The following is a 22,757-nucleotide window of genomic DNA, read 5'->3' on the forward strand; positions in this document are numbered from 1 at the left end:
CCAACCGTAGACACTGGGAGGACGATGTGAGGGTAGGTTACCAGGAGCTGAGGCTCATCGGGGGTCATTGTAGAAGCTGGCTACCACGTGGTTCTAATAAAAATTGTCATGTTTCCCATACTCAGTATAAAGTATGTTAGGTCATTGCCCATCTTTCCAAAGAGATGTCACAAGAAGCTTAGTTTACAGTTGTGTGATCAATTACTACTGTGCATACATATCAGAGCATGGATTTGAGAAGTTTTTGGAAGAGCAGCTCTTAATATTTTAAATAATCCAGACTACAATGTAGCCATAAAACCCAGTTCTTTGAGTTATGAATCATAATATATCAAGATTTTTATTAAAACATAAAAGGTTTTTTCAGAGTAGAAATTATATTTTTAGGTATGTCTTACAAAACATATTGTGTAGCCCAGTACGGTGGTGCATACCTGTAATCCCAGCAGCTTGGGAGGCTGAGGCAGGAGGATTTGAGTTCAAAGCCAGCCTCAGCAACTTAGCGAGGCTCGAAGCAGCTCAGTGAGACCCTGTCTCTAAATAAAATATTTTAAAAAGGGCTGGGGATGTGGCTCAGTGTTTGCGCGCCCTTGGGTTCAATTCCTGGTACCAAAAAACAAAACAAAACAAAAAACATTTTCTCATTTGAATATATTCCAATAAATGGTCATTGTCTACCAAACACATTTCAGTGCAGGTAGGTTTACTAATTAACCTGTAAGGAAAAAGGAGGTAATCTCTGCTGATAATTTCCTATCACTCTACATTTATGATTTAGAGGTCAAAATGCCCAGAGTCCCCAAGACTATAGCACCTCTACGCTAATGCCACGGTGCACACTTACCACATCTAATTTGGAACACGACCACCCAACTAAGACGTGCCTTTGTTGCCTAGGCTATTAGTGTTTAAAGCAACAGAAGTCATTAACACTTTAATAAAAAATGAACCTCTTCGGATCATTAGGGTAACAATTTCATAACCCCCTCAAACTCTCAAACACTGTGACCTTGGCAATTTAAAACTGTCTACAGATCTCTACCACTATTTTATGAAGTCAGTAATAACATTTTCTGAGTTGGCAGAGCTAGTTTTCCAGAAGTTTTGGTCACCAGCACATGAATCATTTCCCAGAATTCAGGTGTTTTTATTGAGTTTAATGTCACATCTTCCTCCCCGAGTTCTTGGAGATCCCTGGTGAAGAACAAGCTAAAGCCAAGAACTGCCTTATCTTTGCAATATAAGTTTAAAAGTTTGCAAAAAAAAAGTTTCTCCTTTTTCTGGTACTGGGGATGGAGGCCAGGACGAGGCACCCTACAGTGAACCAAGACAGCTCCAGGCAGAAAGGAATACACTTCCTGGCCGTCCTGCCGTGGCCCCTGGAGGTGGAGTCATGAAATTGAGGCTACAACAAATTCTGGGATATGTGACACAGATGTCTTGCAATTTGAATTTATACTCTTTATTATTTTGAAATTTAAAAAATTAAGAAAATTCAAAATACATGTTTGTTGTAAAAATTTCATACAGGAATATACAAAACAGAAAAAACAAATAACCTGTAAGTACCCTGTGGCCCCAATTCCTTTATAGACATAGCACAGCAAAAAAGGTTGGGAAAAACACGCAACTTTCCAGACATGTTATTATAACATAAAATAGTCATATGGCGCAATACGTGCTGTTAAACATTTTGAGTTTCTATTTATCTACTTTTGCCGGTGGTGCTGGGGAGGGAACCCAGGGCCTCACGGGCCGGGTGAGAGCCCCGCTTTCTACCCCACGTCTCAGATCATCCTGCAGTGCCTGCAGGACGGACGCGCCAGACTTCCTTTAACTGGTCCTCTGTTGACGGTGGCTTACCAACGCGACTCTTGTGTGCACACCCCGGGCCCCTCCCTGCTGAAGAGCGTCCACAGGTTGATGTCCGTGTCCATGCTACATTTGCTTTAGAGCCTCTCTGGGCATGGCTTCCTTTCTGTTTAAAAGTTATTGATATGAAGTTTTTGAACAATACCTTTGATTTTTCAGAGCACACACATCCAATGAGATGACAGCTTGTCCCTCATCATTATTCATACTTTATAAATCCTTATACGCACGTCTCTTTCAGTGTCTCTAATGTGGTGGACATTCAATAAGTGCTTTTTGGATACATAGGGAAAAGTTAACCAGACACAGGTATAAAATGGAACAGTTCACATCCCAGAGTTCCTAGAGTTAGGAACCAGGTCTTAAACTGCTTAGTGACTCAATGAGATTCCCTCTGATTCCACATTTTGTATCTCAGAGCTAGAAGCTAGGGAACATTTCATTAAAGTTTCTTAGTTTGGGAAAGTTGCAAGATGGATGAAAATTCGTTCACCACTGAAGTCTTCTCAAAGAGCTCCATGAAATGAAGAGGGAAAGAAAACATAAGACCAAACACCGCACAGAGACTGGCAAGACTGAAGCGCAAAGTTGTAGGCCCAGGGCTTACAGATTCTATTAAATGCATTTTAGGGTAAATGTGTATGCCGAATATGCCTCCTCCCTCCGCCCACTCTCTACAAATAACAACCCTGACGGGAAGCTGAGTAGGCAAAGGAGCAGGTCACCTTCGCTCAGGCTTGGCATGGTGCACTTCTTCCGGGCAAAGCTCTGGGAACGTGGCAATTCTGCCCCTGAAGGTTCAGAGGTGGCCTGACCCAGTTTAGTAGCACTGGCCTTGCACATGATCAGATGGAGGCTAAGGTGAAAGTGAGGCCGGCCCCACAGACCACTGCCTATGATGGCACAGTGCCTGTGCGATTCAGGAACAAGCGGGCCGAGGTCACGAGTGCAAGATTTTGGGGGGTAAAAGGAATAGAGGAAGTAGGAATGAATTTGTCAATCTGTTGAAAGGAAATGCTGTCTTAGTTTTACCAGAATGTTGAAATTTCACAATGAAGGACCAGGCTTAGTTAGCAGTTGACATTTATACCTCCAACTACTCAAAGGCCCGCAGATGAACATGCAGCTGGATGAATACTCACTGGGCCAGAGGACCAGGCCCTGCCCCCGGCAGAAACAGCCACGGTTGCCACAGAGTTTACTTCCCATAAGTACATTGTAAACAAGCTGCCAACTGAGCTTTCCCCTTGATGTCCCTGATAGGATGTGGGCCTGGGCCCGTCCCCTGCATTGGTCAGCCAGGTCACTCACTGTTCTCCAGGCCTGCACCGACCACCATGCTGTCCCCTGGCCGACAGCTACAGTCTATTCAAACCTGTTAGTAACAGGTCTGTATTAAGTTGGCTAGAGAACAGCCTTCCAGGCAGGTTTTCCTCTTGTCTTCTTCCAAAATGGAAGGGTTCCATTGCAACATTTATGTTCCAACCCACCCCTGACTATTTGCATGAGTGACACTGTCAGGGAGCAGGCAGGGGGACAGGACACATCCTATCCTCCTCTGTGTGAGCCCTTGACACAGGCCTGGCCTTTACCATGATAAGCAGCTACAGGCCAGAACCAGAAAAGAATCTCACCTCTGAAACAGGAAAAAGTCCCTGGCTAGCCAAGCGCGGTGGCACCAGCCTGTAATCCCAGCAGCTCGGGAGGCTGAGGCAGGAGGATCACCAGTTCAAAGTCAACCTCAGCAAAAGGGAGGTGCTAAGCAACTCAGTGAGATCCTGTCACTAAATAAAATACAAACCAGGGCTGGGGATGTGGCTTAGTGGTTGAGTGCCCCTGGGTTCCATCCCCAGTACCCCGGCTCCCCACAAAAAGTCCCTGGCTGTTAACAGCTATGGCAGAGTATCTGTTTGGATTGGTATACATTAATCAACCCCAAATTTGTGGATATGGAAAAACACACACACACACATCAACCCCAAATTTGTGAATATGGAAAAACACACACACACACACACACACACACTTCCAAAGAGTCAGAGGAAAGTACAGGACAACAAAACCTCCTTTTTGTCGAGGGTACAGTACTCTGGAAACTCCTTCCTTTTGTACAGAAAAGGATGCCTGAGCTGGAAGCCATGCTGACTTTCACAGGACATGCGTGATTTTTGTCAAAGGCCAACCTAGGATGAAAGAGAATGTTTTTCATTTACTTTGTTTGAGGAGAAAAAAGTTAAATGCCAAAGATGGTAAGTAATGTTAACCAGTTTTCCTTATAGAAAGAAAACTAGTCACTTGCTATTAGTGCCATAGTAAGAGCTGGGTGTCTCCCTGGGGGGCAGAAATAGTCTTGGATTATGCTATGACGTTGATTCACCAAAGACCAGATCAGTGACTTCAGGTGTATATGGCTAAACAAAGCTGCCAGGCAGATGATGTTGAACTTCCTCCCAGACGTGAGAGCCATTCATTAGAAAAAGAGCGCAAAGCTCAGCATCCTTCCTTTGAAATAATAAGGACATAGTGAAGCCCGGGAGGTTGCTGTGCTCGTCGTCGACTCACACCAGAGAACAGACATCAAAGAAGCGAGACGACCCTCTCCGTATTTCACATCCTAGGTCCACTCACCTCAGTCCTTCCTTTCCGGTGCCTGTCTCCCTGGTTCCTTTGAATCTCTTTTTTGTGGATGGAGGCTGTCTAGCCTCTGCATGTCTTCTCTAAGACCATTTCTAAGATCTTCATTGTTTCTCAGAAATTCCTTCACCACTTCCAGTCGATCTGCGATCTGCAAGAAGAAACCATAAAAAGCATAGCTTAGGGTAATTCTTCTGGCAGACTTACAATTCAAATGAAAAACCTCCTAGCTACAAGCCAGGCTCCAAGGGCACGTCCAAGTTCAAGGCCTTAGGTTCCATCCCCAACATCCCGCCAGCCCTGACCGAAAGACTGGCTCCTGCTCAAGTGGCCTCGAAGAAACGGAAATCTTGCCTACAGGTATCTGTCCATAAATGGGTTACAGTTTGAAAAACAAAAACGAAACAAACCCTTTAAAACAAGGTACCCTCCACTCACACAAAACACAACCCAGGATAGCTGGTTTTCACACCATGCAAGGGGGGTGTTTGTTTATCTACTAAAAAAGCATTTTTATTTTTGCTTTAAAACTTCCTACATTTATATGAGAGCTTCATCACACATGTGTATGTGTGTATTCATCTATATAGATGGATATACGCATACATAAAATGAAGCCCTTTTGTTTGGAATTTTGTACCTACTTTATTGCTGTTAAATAAACAAACATAATTTATATAAATATACAGGTATAAAATTCAAAATCTACAAGGTAAAAGGTAAAAAGCCAGCCCAGCCCTCTTCCAAACCCTGTCCCTAGTTACCCAGCTCCTCTCTCTAGAAGTGGCCATAATGAACCATCTGTTTCGTTTCTTCCTGAGACATTCCATGCATTTCCGTGGAAGCGTGTCTGTGGGCACTTTTGAAAACACAACGGGCAGGGTACTAGCCACTGTCCTTCAACTGGCCTCTTCCAGATTACCAAGAGCACCTTCGTTATTTTTTAATGGGTGAATAGTATTCCAATTATGGCTGCTTCATATTTGAACACATTTCAGACCTTCTGTTCAAATAATGCTGCAGCAATTAACCTGGTACATGTGTTATTTTGCACAAGTGGCACATCTGCTTGTGGGATCTGTTTTTAGAAATGGGATGCAGTTTGAGTCTCCTACTTTAATAGATTTTGCCAACACTGCCACGTATAAAGGTTATGCCAATTTGAAACTGCTCCCAGCGACATGCTTCTCAACGTTGGAGCTAATATGAGTCATGAGAGCAGTTCTATGCGGCATTTTTGCCGGGCTTGTCTCTCACTGGTCACTGTGCTGATGACAAAGGTGAGTTATTCATATTTTGAGGTGTGCTGAAATGTTTTTAGATGGGGGACCCCAATTCTAAGCTAAGTCAAGGCTACCTAAAATCTAATTGGTGGGGGGAGTGCAGTACCTACCCTAGTGGAGCGGTAGCTCTTGCACTTTAGAGTGGATATAAGTGACCTTGATAGAGTAAGTCTAGGGCGGGACCCCAGCACACACTCTGATTACTGTGACACAAGCAACCAAAAGTCAGGGGGAAGAATGGCTAAGGCTGTGGCCAGGATGATCAGCGAGCAGCTGAAACTGACAGTTTTCAGATTGGTTGGGAAGCAGACTGGGGCTGTGCCCTTCAGGTGGAGCTGTTAATTACAGGACTGGCAGCCAGTCCAGAGCTTCGGCAAGATGCCTGCACTCTCAATAACAAACCTGGAAACCATCAAAATGTGAACGGACAGTTATTCAGGAGGCTGAGGCAGGAGGATCCCAAGTGTGAGGCCAGCCTCAGCAACTCAGTCTTGCCTCAAAATAAAAAGGGCTGGGGGATAGCTCAGTGGTAGCGCTTGCCTAGCATCCACGAGGCCCGGGCTTCCATCCCCAGCACTACTACATGCACACACACTGAAAAAGCGAAAGGAAGACCACGCCAATGACATTATTCATGGCATGCGTTGAACTGCTAGCTCTTATGGACCACGCCTGATGTCATCCAGCGCCCAGGACTGCGCATGGCAGCTCTGTGCCACAAGAACGTTTCCAGAAGGACTTCTGATCCTCACTGCGTCCTCCGCTCTCTGAGACCTTGGTAACTGTGGAGCTGAGATGCTTGTGCTGTCGCCTCCTGACCCTCTCTGTCGGCCCTCAGAACTGGATGGCTCTATTCTCAGTTTCTTTTTCTTTGCTCAAGGGCTGTATGAAGAAACCTCTGTGCTTCCTCCACCATCTGCTTTAGTTTTCTTTTCCATTCCAAGTTGCCTTTCTTTCACATGCTTTCCAACACGAGTGCCTCAGAATTGACATTTCTTGGAATTTCAGTTTTTCCCTTTATGTAAAGCAATGAATGCAATAAACGTGTTTAAGAAATGTTCATGGCCAGGGTGATTATTTTAGCTTAGGAATGAGGCAGTCAAAAGAAGGCTTAAAAAAAAGTTACTGGGGCTGGGGATGTAGCTCAGTGGCAGGGCACTTGCCTAACATGCATGAGGCCCTGGGTTCCATCTCCAGGCCCACAAAATAAAAATATTAAAAATTATTAAGAATGAGTGAGGCACTGTGTGCAGTGATGTACACCTGTAATCCCAGTGACTCAGGAAGCTGGCCTGGGCAACGAAGCAAGATCCCGTCTCAAAATAAAAAGGTTCAGTGGGAGAGCACCCCTGGCTCAATCCCCAGGACTGCAAAATTCTTTTTTAGAAATTTAAGGAGTTAAGGGGCTGGGGAGATAGCTCAGTTGGTAGAGTGCTTGCCTTGCATGCACAAGGCCCTGGGTTCGATCCCCAGCACCGCAAAAAAAAAAAAAAAGAAAGAGTGAGCGAGGCTTGCATACTTTTATACGTACAGAGGTGGGGGGAAGCAGAGACGGGAAACTGCAAGTACTAGAAAAATCATTAGTGTGGTCATACAGGCTTGGACACTGAAGGCCAGCTTTGTCACTTAATTAGCTAGCTGTGTGACTTCGGGCAAGATATTTAAGACATTTGACCTCTCCAAGCTAACTTCTATGTATGCAAAATGAAGACAATAACCCAACAGCACTTAGGATTCTTGCTGGGAATCAGAAGGGCTCTACTAAGAGCACCTGCCAGCGTTCGGTCTGCCACAGCCCTTCCTTCCCACCTCATCAAACAAATGTTTGACTTATTGAGAGACAAAGTCCCACGCGCCGGTCTACTGTTCTGATAAAGGAGGCTGGCAACTCGTTTCTTCAGTCACCTGAGCTGAACTTGCGTCATCTTTGAGCCTCTCACAGGGCACGCCTGCCCACCTCGCCCCCTCTGCCCACCCCCATCACCGTCCTCTTACTGGGACATCGGCAGTCGCTTCCTTCTAGGTCTCCCTGCTGCGACCTCTGCCCCTCTCCTCTGCCACCACAGGGCAGCCTCAACAAGAGCTGGCTCCTTTCGTCATCATTACCACAAGGTCAAGAGCCTGGCTCCTTCGAGGCCCATGACCTGCCTCGTCTGCCTTCACTTCTCATCTCCTGGTTATATTTCTCCTCCCTCAACTCGGCCACGTGGCTCAACTTCACTTCCTCTGCCTGTGTTTTTCCTCCAGGTGTGTGCATGACTAATCCTCGCCTCCTTTGAGGCAGTGCTAAATCTGGCCTCGATGAGGCCATTCTGACCACCCTGACACTTGTCCCCACAGGGCCACTCCTGACCTCGCCAGGCTCTGCTCTACGCATTCTGCCCCACGTCATTTACCTGTTATGCTTCCTCTTTACTGTCCATCTCGTTCTAGGGGATCTTTGTTTGGTTCACTGATGCGGACCAAATTTCTAGGGCTGTGCCTGGCATGTAGTAGGTGCTCAGTAAGTACTCTGGAATAAAATAAACGAGGCGCCATTTTCTATCCTGTCCTTGAGTATACAGGGTCGCCATCCATTCTCCCTAGGCTTCCCCATGGATCTCTGTGAAGGTGGTTCCCTCGTTAGGGTTTAAGTAACCTAAAATGATGTCCAAGTATGTGCAAATTCCTCACATTTTTCAGCCATTCATTGTGACCAATGTCCTCTCACTGAGGGTTGGCAGGACTACATGGGGGAAACTTGGCAGCAGTGGAATTCTGGGGCCTGAGCAGTTGCTGCTCCCATTTGGCTCCAAAGCAGGAAGCATCTTATGACTACAACTCCGTATGTACAGTGCATTTAAATGTGAGGTCCCCCTTTTAATATTACATAGCATTAGGGCTCATCAAACTAACAGAAAAGAGTGGAGAGGCTGAGCTCTCCACGGCGTGGTGGCCGGCAAGCACCAGCACGCTAAGGAGCTACTACCAACCATTTCTCTCCATGGGCTTTCCAAACCTACTGCTACTGTTTTAACCAAACCCAGAAAAAGGCCTCGATCAACAATCACAAAAAAAGTTCTGTGGTCATAACATTATCACTATTTCTCGACTCCTGGACATGTTTTTTCCTGCCACCTTATCATCTCACCAGTGATAGAGTCTTACAGTCAACTGGCAGCATTTTTTTCTTTCTTCGAAGTGACTGAAATAATGGTGTGTCTTACAATTGTTGGCATTGTAGACTGACGGAAATATGGTCTTATTGGATCTTGACTTTGGAGACTTAACCCTAAAGAACATGGATCACCTATGCAGTACTGAACTTTCAGAAAAGGTCAAGTTTCGCACACGCCGAAAGCCGACCTTCAACTTCTTTGAGATAACGTGCCAATCAATCCCAATTTCCATTCTGATAACTGAAATGTGAGGGCAAATACCATGGTCAGCAGAGCAGAAATCAGAAAAAAAGGAGAATTTATCAACCCTACAGAGAGACCTTGTAACCCAGAGGACAGGCCAATTAACCCTTATTTCCTCTTAAGAGAGAGAAGGAAGGTTTGAAATTCAGTTGCCAGAGCATCAGGGCCGCCAGCTCTCAGCACAGCGTGTGGAAAGCCACAGGCGCTCTGGGCAGCCCTCGCGCCCCAGCGCCAGCTTCTTGGAGCCCTTGCCATCTGTGTGGCAGGGGAGATGGCCAGACAACTGCCAGGTTCCCTTCCAGCTCTCGGTGACAGACTCCTGGCTCTAGCGTATTGCCACACATACACTTTGCTCTTTGCTACACCAGCAGGAAAAGAACTGCAGCTCCCCCAAGAGAGGAGAGAAGCACTGGGGACTCAGCAGGGAGTCTGGACTCCTGGTTGTTTTCTCTTGCCCTATTCTGCTTCCAAAAGCAGCAGCAGGAAGAAAAGCAGGGCTGGTTCTAATGACATTTTAAAATAAAGTCAGATGCAACAGGATTTAGAAGAGAAGACTCAGTGTTCTAAGTTATCATTTAACAACCCCTGGCAGGCACACCCACACACCAGTGGTACTGGTCTTTGGGTTAACAGAGCTCCCCACACTGACTACACATCTGGATCAAAGCCCAAATGGTGAATACTGGCACATTTACTGGGAAGGAACACCGCCTGCATTAAGTAAATACTCACCCTGTGTTTAATAAGGCAACCCAGCAAAACCACTTTCCTTGGCCAAGGAGGAATGCAGTTTGGTGAAAGGGTGTGTCCCAGATCTCTTGGTGATCTAGAATTTGAATCCAACCAGGACTGGAATATTTCTGAACCTTACCTGAATACAGTCCTGTGGCTGTTGCTTTCTTTTAGACCTTGTACATAACAAAGGAGATTCCTGCCTCCTGGGCTCCCCAGTAGGGCTGGAGACCATCCAGACCATGGCTAACCTGCATGCAGGTCATGAGCTAGAAACCTCCATGATCCTTTACCCCTTCTCTCCTACTTGTCTAGCCTCATGCCTTCTCCCAAGTAATGTACCTGGGCACTAAGACCAGCTCGCTGAGCAAAGCCTCCAGAATTGGGCTCCTCCTCCAGTCTCTAGCTTGTGTCCTTGTTCTCAAACCCTCACATGACAGGACAGTCTCTGGCAACTCATCCAAGTTCACTTTTTTTTTTTTAACCTTTATCTTATTTATGTGGTGCTGAGGATGGAACCCAGTGCCTCACACGTGCTAGGCGAGCAATCTGCCGCTGAGCCACAACCCCAGCCCCAGAGTTCATTTTCGAAAAGTCACATCTGATTCTATCATTGCTGCTCTTTGTTGCTTACAAACACGCCAGCTCCCCATGGCTTTTCGGGAGTAAGGCACAAGCCCCTTGGTGTGGCACAGAAAACCTTCCAAAACAAGGCCGTGGCCCGTTGTCCCATGCTCCTAGCTGACCACACTTCCTGTGCTACCTGGGCATCACCCAGGCCCAGCGCAGTCTCTTGTGCCTTTCCAGGTGCTTTTCCTTCCACTAAGAACATACTTTTTTCTTTGCTGATTTGCAGAAATCTTGTTCAATCTGTGACTTCCAGCTCAACCGCACCTTCTCGGTGAAGACGTTTTCCCTTGCCTAACAGAGAACCACACCCCCAGCATCTTGTTCAGAATTTTGTTGCAGCCCCTACGCACATTAGGCCCCACGCACGAAATCAGATTCAAGTGAAAATATTTGTTAAAATGCAATATTGGCTGGAATTGTGGCTCAGCGGTAGAGCACTTGCCTAGCATGTGTGAGGCACAGGGTTTGATTCTCAGCACCGCACACAAATAAAGATTCATCCACAACTAATAAAAATATTTTTAAAATGTAATATTGACCTGTGCCAAAAGAATATTCACTTCTGGGAATTACTTGTCTCATAATTACTCTATCAAAACTATCTGCTCCTCCTCCCGGGCACCCTTCTTTCTTTACTCACACAGAGCACATAAGTCTTTCCTTTACCTCTTCGGGCAACACCTCTTGTTCTTCTGCTTGAAGATACATCTCTTGAAGTTTTTCTTTCAGTAATTCCACTTCGATTTCATTTACTTGGCTTGCACTCAGGTAACTTCCTGTATCACATTCATACCCATCTCGCTGGTCTTCCTCAGGGACGTGAACAGCCCAGTCAGATGTCAACAACTGTGGGACAACAGCACAAATATATGAACTGGTTTATTTATTCGTTTTTTTTTAAATATTTTTTTAGATGATGATAGACCTTTATTTTTTTATTCATTTATTCATATGTGGTGCTGAGGATGGAACCCGGTGCCTCACGCATGCTAGGAAAGCGCTCTAGCACTGAGTCACAACCCCAGCCCCTATTTATTTATTCTTAAAATTCATTGTTTTTGTTGTTGTTGTTGTTGCTTTTTTGCAGTGACAGGAACGGAACGCAGGGTCTCGTGCATGCTAGGCAAGTGCTCTGTCACTGACCTACACCCTACACCCTCAGTGAAGGGATTTGATGGAAAAGATATTCCATTGGATTACTCAAAGAATGTGTAATTGAACACCATTAACTGGATCTATTTTAACAATACACTGTTTAATTTCAGATTTCCTTTGGTACTATTTCCTCTATCAATTCTAAAATTTAGTTTGGGGCTGGGAATGTAGCTGAGAGCACTTACCTAGCACGCATAAGGCCCTGAGTTTGATCCCCAGATCTACAAAAAGATAAAATTTAGCTTTGAACTCGAAATCCTCCTGCCTCAACCTCTGGAGCCACTGGAATAGGCGTGCACCACCACACCTAGCTCAGAACTGATTTTTACCTGCTCTATTCTGGAGTATACTGCCACTATCTCTGGGATATTCTTGAATTCATTCAGAAAATTTTGGATCTTTATCTGAAAGTCTCGGAGCCACGTAGATGATACTTTCATCTCTGAAGAGTGCATGATCTCATTGCGACACTTAATCACCTACAAAAAGATAAAAAAAATAAATAGCTTCAAAAATCTGAGATCCCATGGCTCCAAAGAAAAACCGCAGAAAGGCTTTATTAATTACAAAATCAACGAGTGTGGTCTCAGTTGGTGGGGGGTGGGGGGTGGGCAGAGCTTTCTTGGAACCATATGCATAATGTCTTATCAGCATAGTGGGTATGCAGAACTCTAGTCCCCAAGTCAGATCTATATTTAATTACTTCTTGCCCAGAGAGCACACATCAAGAAGTCACTTCACAAGTTGAAATGCCATCAAGGTATTCATTCAGATAACCTGAATAAAGCTGGCCACATATAATAGTAGGGAGACCGGAAGGGACCAAAGACAAATTGGAGCGTGGATATCCCACCTTAAGAGAAGCCTCTACTCAACTCATGGCTTTTTGCTATGGGAGCTATGAGGCTGGTGTCACCAGGCCTTCTGATTTTTTCAAGAGAAGCTGGAAATTAATATTTTTATGACGATTAATTATAATCTAAAAAAAATAAATAACAATGAGGCAGGACAAATAAAACCTGACTGCAAACCAGGGTTCGGCCGCAGGACTCCAGGAATAAAGAGGTGACCGCAGGACTGCAGTGGTTGCGTCTTCTCCCCAAGGCTCTGGAGCAGATCCCCAAGCAATCCCAAAGTTCTTGATCTGCACTGTAGGTGCCTGGATGTCCTGTCAAGTCTTGAGGGGATGTTCAACCCCCTGCCACGCGAATAATAAACTAACCAGAGAAAGGAACAGAAAGAGCCTACAAATATCCTCAGCCTTTGCGATCTTGTGTCTGGCTGGGTATTTCACATTTCTCCAAATCTCTTAACTAAAAACGACCTGCCAGAGGGCAAGCTTATCGGTTCTGGGTATAACCACAGGCCGAAGCAGACAATGCAAAAATCTTTTAATACTGCTGGAGTGCCAGGGAGTTGGGTCAAGGGAGTGTTCTGATATGCAAACCATGATGAAAAGAAAATCAACTTTTGCCTGTATTTTAAGAAAACCGGTGCTATCATACATGTTAACATATAATTCACAGAAAGTCTTCCGCAGTCTTGGTTAAAAGATAACAAAGGGGCCTAACCATTGTGATAGGTCTTCGAAAGGTCGTAAAGAATTCTTAATCCTTTCAGTTGCTGCCGCACTGACAAAACATTCAGCATTTTCTCTACATATCATAAATAATCCAGCAAAGCTATCTGCTCTTTTCAGTGACCCCTCAGAATAAAAAATGTTCAAGCGTTGTTATCTGCTTGGTGAACTCGTGAAAAAGCTAAATCTTCCAGAGGATATCTGACAAGCAGAGTGATCTGACACTGTTTATCCAAGCACTCTACCAACTGAGCTATATTCCCAGCCCCTCCCTGCGTTTTTTTAAATACAGTGCTGGGGATGGAAACCAGGGCCTTGTGCGTACTAGGCAACTGTTCTACCACTGAACTACACCCTTAGATTTTAACTTTTTCCCAAAAGAGAGAATTACTTTGCTTCTGTTTATGGCAAAACAGGGTGGAGAAATCTGAGCTGTGTCCGTTTGAAAAGCAAACATCACAGTAACAAGTTGCCAGGTGAGAACTAAAGGGTCAGTTCTTGATTGCATTTGCAGGAAGGTTCTTGGACATCACACATCAAATGAGTCCACGAACCAGCCTAGTGATGCCAACTTTGGACCGAAGTTTAACTTTCTTTGCACACCACTTGCTCTGGGGAACTACTGTGCTGTGCCCATATGGGTGCCTTAGAGTCACAGGGTGTGCCTCACAGCTGGCCTTGGCAGTCCCCACCCAACTGACTCAGGGTATGGTTTTGAATATAACAGCTCTTACCTCTGTGACTTTCTTTCGATCAACCACAAAGTGATCGCAGGAGTTGATGAGACTTAAAAGAGCAACTGCATCACATTCCTCGGGTCCTCGTTTGTCTGTTAGTCCTCGGGGCATGAAGGCCTGTAGTAGGGGGAGGGCAAGTGGCCTCTGAGTCTCCTCCAACCCTAGGAGCTGGAGAGGCAAAGTCACCTGCCTATTTCCCAAGCAATGACTGAAATTCTCCTACACTCGAAGTTTCAAGTTAGAGACACATGAATTCAACAAGTGAGAAAGCTGTCACAGCTAAGCCTTGGCCAAGGGCAATAACTGAAGGGCTGCACTGTCCCTCTGTATTAGATCCACCTGACATGACTGGGTTCTGACCTGTCTAAATGGTGCATGAGCAGAAAAGGATGGTAGACGGTGCCTTTTTTCTTTTCCTTACTGAATTTCAGTGCCCAAGTTGTCAAAAAGGGTTTGAAAATGATAGTTACTCCAAAGTGGACGCTTTTTAAGTGACTTGAAAAAGTTCAGTACAGTTGCATTGAGTATGGGCTTTGGAGAGTGATGAAGCTGGTTTAAATGCCAGCTGTCACTCGCTGGCTGTGTGACCTTGGATAAACTACTTATCCTCAAATTCCTCATCAGCAAATGGAGGATACCTGTCCTCATCCACCGTGAAAGATGATGAGAACCGAGAGAGCACAAGCAGAGGATGCGTGCAGTGCTGGCCCGGCCAAGTACTGGCAATTATTACGTCGATGGTGTGAGGTTCAGCAGGACCTGCAGGGGAGTTGCAGAGGAAACCCTAGGATTTGAGGCACTGCACACACCAGCAGGCCTTGTTTTAGCACAACCTTGCCTTCAGTAGGATTTTGTGGCATGGACCACAAAACTTGGGCAAACTTTACTGAAATGTTGCCAAGCTTACATCTGGATGCAACAACTTTCCCAGGCGAGGACTCTCAAGGGTACATTCCTGCCAAGGGACTAGAACAGATGATACATGAAAAAACTACTCTCAACAAGAGCTCTAAATAAAAGAGATCTCCATTGAAGGCAAACACATTTCAATAAGCAAGTAACTAGGATGCCTTCTAGTGTGGCTTGTAATTGTACTCCGAAAATGTCGAGGAGAGTCAGGGCTATGCTCCTGCTGGAAGGGGCGCTGAAAATTTTAATTCAGAATTTTTGTGTACACTGAATGCCCCCTACAAAAGGCACAGTTGCCAGTACCATCATTATATTTCTTTGTCTCCATGGCCACCAACATGCCAACAACTCAAAGAAGCCTACACAGATGCTACAAAGGTCAGCAAACTAAAACAACGAGATGGGAGAGAAGAAACTTTGCTTAATTCCGCTTTGCTGAAAGGAAAACGTGAAGGTAGTGGGGCTTTAGCTGCCTCCAAACCAGGCCTACCTTTTCTTTTCCATTGTAAGGTAGGTCCTGTCTGGCACTCTCTCACTGATACAAACCAGTCTCTTCCACATTACCATTTTATTTAGTAATTATCAAACTAGAAGCCTCTCTCCCTGCTCTGCAGTCACTTTGCTGAGAAGGAGAAATCGGCAGGGCCAGATTATGCTGGGGCTCACTGGGTCTGGGTAGAAGTGTGGGGTGTGTTTTAGGACTGTCAGTCAACCAAGGGTTTTAGGCCAGGGCATGGGACGATCGAATTCCATTTGAAGATGGCCCACCCAGAGGTGCCAAGAGAAGCAGAGAAGCCTGGGTGGGAGGCCTCAGTCAGAGTTCAGGTAAGAGACAGGTATGAGCTGTGATGTGGAGATGGAGAGGAAGAGGGATCCAAAAGTATTTTGCAGTACAAACAAGGACATTGAGAGGGAAAGAGACAAACTAAGCGATTCCAGGAAGTTGCTGGTGAATGGGATGGGGGTGGGGTCTTTAGAACTAAATATGGTGATGAGAAGGCATTGAAGTGGAGGAGGCAGGTGAACAGCTGGATCTGTGCCCCTGCAACTCAGAATTCTGAGACAGAAAAGCTACAGACAAAAACCTGGGAGCCTTCAGCATGAAGGCGACCTTCAACTCCACAGGCCTGGTGATATCATCAGAGAAGGAGGCAGAAGAGGCGCCAGGGAGGCAGGAAGAAAGGCAGGAAAGAAAGACGTCATAAAGCCTGGAGTGTTTCAAGAAGAGTGGCTAGGCTGGGTGTGGTGGCACACGCTTGTAATCCCAACAGCTTGGGAGATTGAGGCAGGAGGATCATGAGTTTGAAACCAGCCTGAGCAATTTAAGGAGGCCCTAAGCAACTCAGCGAGACCCTGTCTCAAAATAAAAAATAAAAAGAAGGGTTGTGGGTGTGGCTCAGTGGTTAAATGCTCTGAGTTCAATCCCCAGTACCAAAAAAAAAGAGCGGCCAGTAGTCCAGTAGCATTGCATGCCTGAGAGGTAAGAAAGACAAGCTGAAGGTCACAGATGCTCTGGAGTAGCAGGCAGAGAAGTCAGGGTGGAGTGAGCTGAGTTCATGGGAGCTGAGGGAAAGAGAACAGACAACACTGTTTTTGAGAATGCCTGTGGTTGGCAGGCAGAGGAATGGGGATATAGCTGGAAAGAACAGATCAAGGGAAGACTTTCATTTTTTCTAAATTTTATTTGCTAAGTATTTACTCAAGTGATTTTTAAAAATAGCTTTATTGAGATAAAATGCCTCCAAGTATACAATTCAGTGGTTTCTATAATATTCAGTTATGCATCTATCACCACAGTAAACTTTAGAATATTTTCATGACAAGAGAAACCCCATATCCATTAACTATTATATCCATATCCCACAGGCCCTGACAAAAATGGACGTACTTCTGCCTCTATAGATGTGCCTAATCTCAGCTTTTCATATAAATGGAATCTTATAGTATGACTTCACTTAGCATTGTTTTCAGGATTCATCCATGTTGTGACATGTGTCAGTACTTCATGACTCTTTAGGGCAAGACAACATTCCATTGTATGGCTTCTGCTCACCCATTCATCATCTGGCGGGCATCTGCGTTGTTTTCACCTACTGCAAACAGTGCTGTTATGAACACCTGTGTACATGTTTCTGTGGGAACGTACGTTTTCATTACTCTTGGGTGTGCACTGAAGGGTAGAACTGCTAGGTCATACAGCAATTTTCTGATCCTTTCTTTTTAAAAGAAAAAAATTAAATAAACCAAGGTGATATTCAAACTATTTGTATGGTGATGGGACTAAGTTAAGGGGAAGGAAGAGTGGACAAAGCCAGACTCATAGTGCCTGGGCAGGTGGGAGGGGATAAGATCCAATACACAAGTAGTAGGAGGAGATAGGAGATACCCTCCTACGTAATAAAAGGAAGTAAGGGATATACCTGGTAGACTTGGGGAAGATGAGGAAGTCTGTGTTTGGGGACATCTGTCTACTCCGTGACATGTGAACAGGGTTAGTGGCTGGGAGCGAGAGTGGAGGAACCAGAGTGGAAACTTAGTGAGGAAAGGTAGAAAGAGTAGTATCCAGGGAGAGGAGCAGCCAGACCACTGGGGTCCTGATCAAAAACCCGATCAGCTCTCTTGTGAGCCCCCTCGCCAAGTAGAAGCAGATAATGGTGTCATTAGGGCTAGAGTTGGGCTGCAAGGGACTAATGATGGATGATGGAAAGGGAAGAGACAAAGGTAGGCAGGAGGGTCAAGGTTGCTGGATACTGTGAAAGTAATGGGAGCCTCAAAGGCGTGGTAGTATGAGGACAAGGGGTGGGGGTGGCAGTGTTTGAAAAAGTGTGCCAAAGGCACGCAGGACGTTATCATACTGAGCATTCCTGTGCCAACAGAGTCCAGGTGTGAGGATGTAAAAGGGAGGGTGAAATTGAGTGGAACAAGGATGCCAGAATAGGGAGCCCAGGAACTAACAGGTCTTTTGTTTGGGGGTACTGGGGATTTAACCCAGGGGTGCTCTACCACTGAGTCCCACTCCCCAGCCCTTTTTGAGACAGGGTCTTGGTGAGTTGCTAAGGCTGGCCTGAAACTTGTGATCCTCCTGCCTCAGCCTCCTGAGTAGCAGGAATTACAGGTGTGTGCCATCACGCTGGTCTCCCAGGAACTAAGAGGATGGGGTGGGAGAAGGAATATAAACACAGGCATGGACTAGGTCTGCAGGTGACCAGCAACAAAGAGGATGAAAGAGTGGCTTCAAGGGGATTCAAGACTATGAAAACGGCAACAAAGACTAAACAAGTGAGGCACAGTCACCATCAAGGGTAGAGTACTGTTACCTTAAGTTTTTTTCTCTTTTCTAGGTAAAAGACGTTGGTAACTCCATGGTGTCAAGGAACAAAATGGGGAGGAGGGTGTAAGTGTGATAAGTTTACTGGTCTCCAAGTCTCGGGGTCATGGGCACAGTCCAATTCCCTCCTTTCTAAAGGTTAGGAAGTAAAAGCTGGCCCAAGGTCACACCAGCAGCTGAGTCGGGCTTCATGGGCTTCCCAGAAAGCAGACAGAAGAAAGTTTCCACTTCACTAAGCTGCTTTGGGTTCATCCTAATAGTCCCAAACTGCCTAGACACTAGACCCAGATAACCAATCTCACTGCACCTCTGTTCCCGAGGCCTGGGCTTCAACACGGACCCACTAGACGCCCGGGGCGAAGGCGCTTACCTTGGCTACCTCCCAAGCGTCCACGGGCCAGCGGCCCGGCCGGCAGTTTCCCCAGTGCACGTCTCCGTTTCGGTTGATGTGATGTCTCAAAATCTCCCGTTTCCACTCCGCGCACACCTGACACTGCGGCTGAAACTACAGGGGGCGGCGCTGAGGAGAGCCCGCGAGAGAGGGATGGCATCGGGGACTTGGAGCCACGCGCAGGGAACGGAACACTGCGCTCCGGGACCGGGACAGGAGTATGAATGGAAATGGGTGGGGAGCTCTGGTGAAGGCCCCGGGCCACATGCTCACCTGACGGGCACGCGGGCTGCACCGTGAACCGCCGCGGCAGGTGGCGCTGGGACCCAGGCCCGGAGCCGCGGCGAGCAGGCCGCGGTGGAAGGAGAGCACCTCACGGCCGACGAAGCCCTGAAGGCAGCTGCGCAGCAGCAGCAGGCAGTGTCCTGCTTTCACCCAGTTCTTGTACTCCGCGCAATTGAGGCGCGCAGCCAGTTCCGAGAGCACCATTTCCCACAGGCGGGGCGGACCGCAGTGCGCAGGCGCGGGCGCCTGGGAGGCGCCTCAGGCGCAGGCGCGGCCCCGCCCAGAAGTCGCCGCATGCGCAGAGTGGTAGAGCGCAGCGCTGCGTCACCGACCCCGGGGGGGCGGAGCGATTTTGCTTCCGGGACACGTCAGGTGACCGCTGTTTAAATGCTTGGTGCTCGCTGATGTAGCCTCTGCCTGAAACCCTTTAGTTCCTCTTCTCTGTCCTCGGAACCGAGACCCTGCCAGCCTCCGATCCACTTCCTCTCTTAATGTACAGGCTCCTGTTTTAACTTTATCGTAGAATTAGTGTAAGGTACTCAAGGCACGCTTCCTGAATTATGTGTATCCCTTCCATAATGCAATTCTAAAGTTCACTCGTTCCTAAACCCACAGACCACTGTAGCAAATCCAGACATTAGTGAAACGTGACCGCTGGCTCCCTGCACCGCGCACCTATTATGTGCCTGCGATGTGCCAAGGTGATACAAAGTTCAAAAGCTCCACTATCGATCACCAAGCAGAAGCAGACAGGGCCTGGATTCTGGAGGCTGCACAGTCCCAAGCCGGATAATAGTGCCCGGAAGCATCGGGCAAAGGTTAGATTATTCAGATTGCACAAGGCAGTCTGATTTAAGTTCCAATTAAGTGCCTAGGAGGTTAGAGGGCATCAGATTGTCAAGTCCAAGTGATAAGATGTCTTGGCAGTTTTAGTTGCTTCTAGTGAGTTTTCTGAGCTTAGAAAAGCATGTCCAAATTGTATGTAGTTAAAAGGCACTGAAGGAGGAACTAGTGTGAACAACTGAAAACCTTCCCGACTGCATGGTTCACAGCAGACATAGTGTTGGAGAAGCAGCAGCTCTGGACTCGACTGCCTCTTTGTGGTTTGAACTTAAGCAATACCAATTTCATCCCAAGTTAATTTACTTCATTTCTTTGGGCCTCCATGTGTCATCTGGATATTGATACTTATCTCGTATGGTAGGTGGGGGTCGGGATGAAATGCTCGCTGAAACACTTACAACAGTGCCCAGGTAAACTTAGTAAATATTAACTATTATTTTGTGTTGACCTAAATATGCCCTCTGATCAATCAGTTACATTCTTGGGCAAGGTATTTTGTATTCCAAATTTTTTTTTTTTTTTTTTTTTTTTTTTTTTTTTTTGTGGTGCTGGGGATTTGAACCCAGGGCCTTGTGCTTGCAAGGCAAACACTCTACCAACTGAGCTATATCCCCAGCCCTTGGACAAGGTATTTTAACAAATCACTGACCACTTCGAAGTGGAGGCAATTTATAGAAAATTGTGAGCAGACGATGGTGTTCCTGGAGTGCTGACTGGCCTCTGTCTTAATAACCTCAATACTATATCCATCCTAAATAAAAGCAAATCGTACCCTTTGACACCTTGTCCATTCCACATGAAACCAAATGAAAATTCCACGAGAAACAATGGAATCTACATTAACACTTTTCCTTCCTGTCCTTTGTAAATTCTCTTAAAATTTTCTGTATATTTATTTAATATCAAGAACACTTGGAGCTGGACAGAGGCACACACCTGTAGTCCCAGCTATTTGGGAGGCTGTGGCAGGAGAATTGCTTGAACCCAGGAGTTGTGAAGCCGCCTGGGCAGTATAGCAAGACCCTGTGTCTTTAAAAAAAAAAAAAAAAAAAAAAAAGTAATTCTCTTTATTTCTTTTGGGGTGGGGACAACATAAAAGAGAAGAGTAACTTTTACATTGAAACTGTATCAGAACTCAGAGTAGCAAAGTTATCAAATTAAACACAGTCCAAAGACTGTTAGCATCCTGTAGCCAAACAGGTTACTGTGTTAACTGCAACAAAGTTATTAGTGGTATTTAAATTCAAAATCCTGTAAATTTTTGTTTATGTTTGCACTTAGCTCACATTAATTTTCAAATGTAAGGTTCAGCTCCTGCTATTAATAACTTGGTATATTCTATTCCAGTTTTCACTTTCCTCCTTATTCTAAAAGTACTTCTACACATTTTGAAACAGCATTTCTGCAGATGGGGAAAAAAAAAAAAGGTGACAAATTAGGATGGGTTTCTTCTTTCAAGGTTAAACTAATACTAAACCAGACTACAATCCAAAACATCTTCACCAAAATTAACTAGAGAGAGTTGGTAGTTCTCTGAAACGTGTACAAATTTTATTTATTAATGTAAATACTAAAATCACATTGAAAACAACTTAAAGTTAAGTCCCACACCACCTACTATGGAAAATTACTATGGGCATCCAGTCCCTTTGATTGAACCTGGGTAACAAATGAGGCAAAAGACATGGTTTGTGATGAAACTTATGATTCAAATGCTAAATGTTTTCAAGCTTTAATAAAGTGTGTGTGTGTATATATATATATCTCAATTCCAAGTACCAAGCATGATATCAAAATTCAAATTCATGGGTTGACTCTTAATAAGCATCAAAAGCAAATTCTTTTCACTGAATCCTATCTTACTCTTGCTTTGCACAATGCATTCAAAGATGAGTTGTGATTAGGAAAAAAGTGTCCATTGAATGCATCATGTGTAAAAATGCAATTAACATTTCAAAACCACATTTAAAAGGGAAAATACCTGAAAAGTTAACTCTATTAATAAAATTATTTGAAACAATGTTATCCTATCAATAAAAATACACTTCTTATATATACATGTAGATTTCTACATGAAAGAAGGGATTCAGCTCCAAATAGAAAAGAACTGACCCTTGATAAAGACATCTTAGATTGCCAAACTGATGTGATTATCACTCCAAGGAAATTGAAAACAGAAGGATAAAAAGGCAAGTTAAAGGAAGGATAAAAGTTTAGTCACCTACTCTTGAATAGGGGCAGAGTTGGGTGAGAAGCAGGAGATGAAGGCAGAAGACAGAAATAAGACAAAGAAGGCCTCAACTCTGACCAGAAATGAATGGAGAATCAAGCAAAGTTGAGAACAGACATGACATCGTTGCAGCGAGAGGCTTGAAGCTATAATTTGGTGGTTATAGTTGCAGAAGCCCAATTAAATTATCTTAAAATGGAATTAGACAAAGCATCTAAAATTTAATGGAGAGCCAGCATTAGAGTGACCAGATAACTCAGCATGGCAATATCATTTTAAAAACGTTCCCAAATAACATCAAGTCACCAGAAGATCTCTGATTCAAATCATGTTCTCTGAAGCCGAAAAAGTCCCCGACTGGGAGAGAGAGTACAGGTCTCCAAAAAGAAACGCTGCTTAGATGCATCAGTGCCAGAAACTCCACTGGACCCTGGACAGGTCCTGAATCTTGGACTCTTCAAGATGCCTGGACCAGTTTTCTTCTAAGTAAAACATTCTACTATTTTGTTGACAATGGATTGAGATTGTTTAGAACAACCCCAATTTTGGTGGGGAAGGCAAGGAGAAGTGAGACAAAGAAATGTCACAGAAACTTCATGCAAGCGTAGAACATTAGAGTTTTTGTTTCCTAATTAATGTTGTACACAGAAGCATCCTGTAAATGAAATTTGCCTAACAGAAAAGTTTCTGTATCCTCAACAGATGAGAACGATTGCATTATTTGAGATCCTTGATCAGTATAAATCAC

At 45.2% G+C, this 22,757-nt stretch overlaps 1 protein-coding gene across 2 annotated transcripts; it reads right to left on the reverse strand.

Annotated features, from left to right (window-relative positions):
* Positions 1–1,440: 1,440 nt before the first annotated feature.
* Positions 1,441–19,151, reverse strand: CXHXorf38 (chromosome X CXorf38 homolog). Of its 2 annotated transcripts, XM_047537139.1 has the most exons (7): positions 18,925–19,151; positions 18,631–18,765; positions 14,021–14,140; positions 12,037–12,186; positions 11,219–11,398; positions 4,501–4,657; positions 1,441–4,055 (listed from the first exon to the last, which is right to left on the reverse strand). In XM_047537139.1, exons 1-6 carry the CDS (start codon positions 19,138–19,140, stop codon positions 4,502–4,504), a joined length of 957 nt encoding a protein of 318 aa, XP_047393095.1. In that variant the 5' UTR covers positions 19,141–19,151; the 3' UTR covers positions 1,441–4,055; position 4,501. The 2 variants fall into 2 exon arrangements, with proteins under 2 accessions (XP_047393095.1, XP_047393096.1); XM_047537140.1 differs by lacking the exon at positions 12,037–12,186.
* Positions 19,152–22,757: the final 3,606 nt, after the last annotated feature.

Source organism: Sciurus carolinensis, chromosome X (genome assembly GCF_902686445.1).
Source record: "Sciurus carolinensis chromosome X, mSciCar1.2, whole genome shotgun sequence".
Lineage (NCBI taxonomy): Eukaryota > Metazoa > Chordata > Mammalia > Rodentia > Sciuridae > Sciurus > Sciurus carolinensis.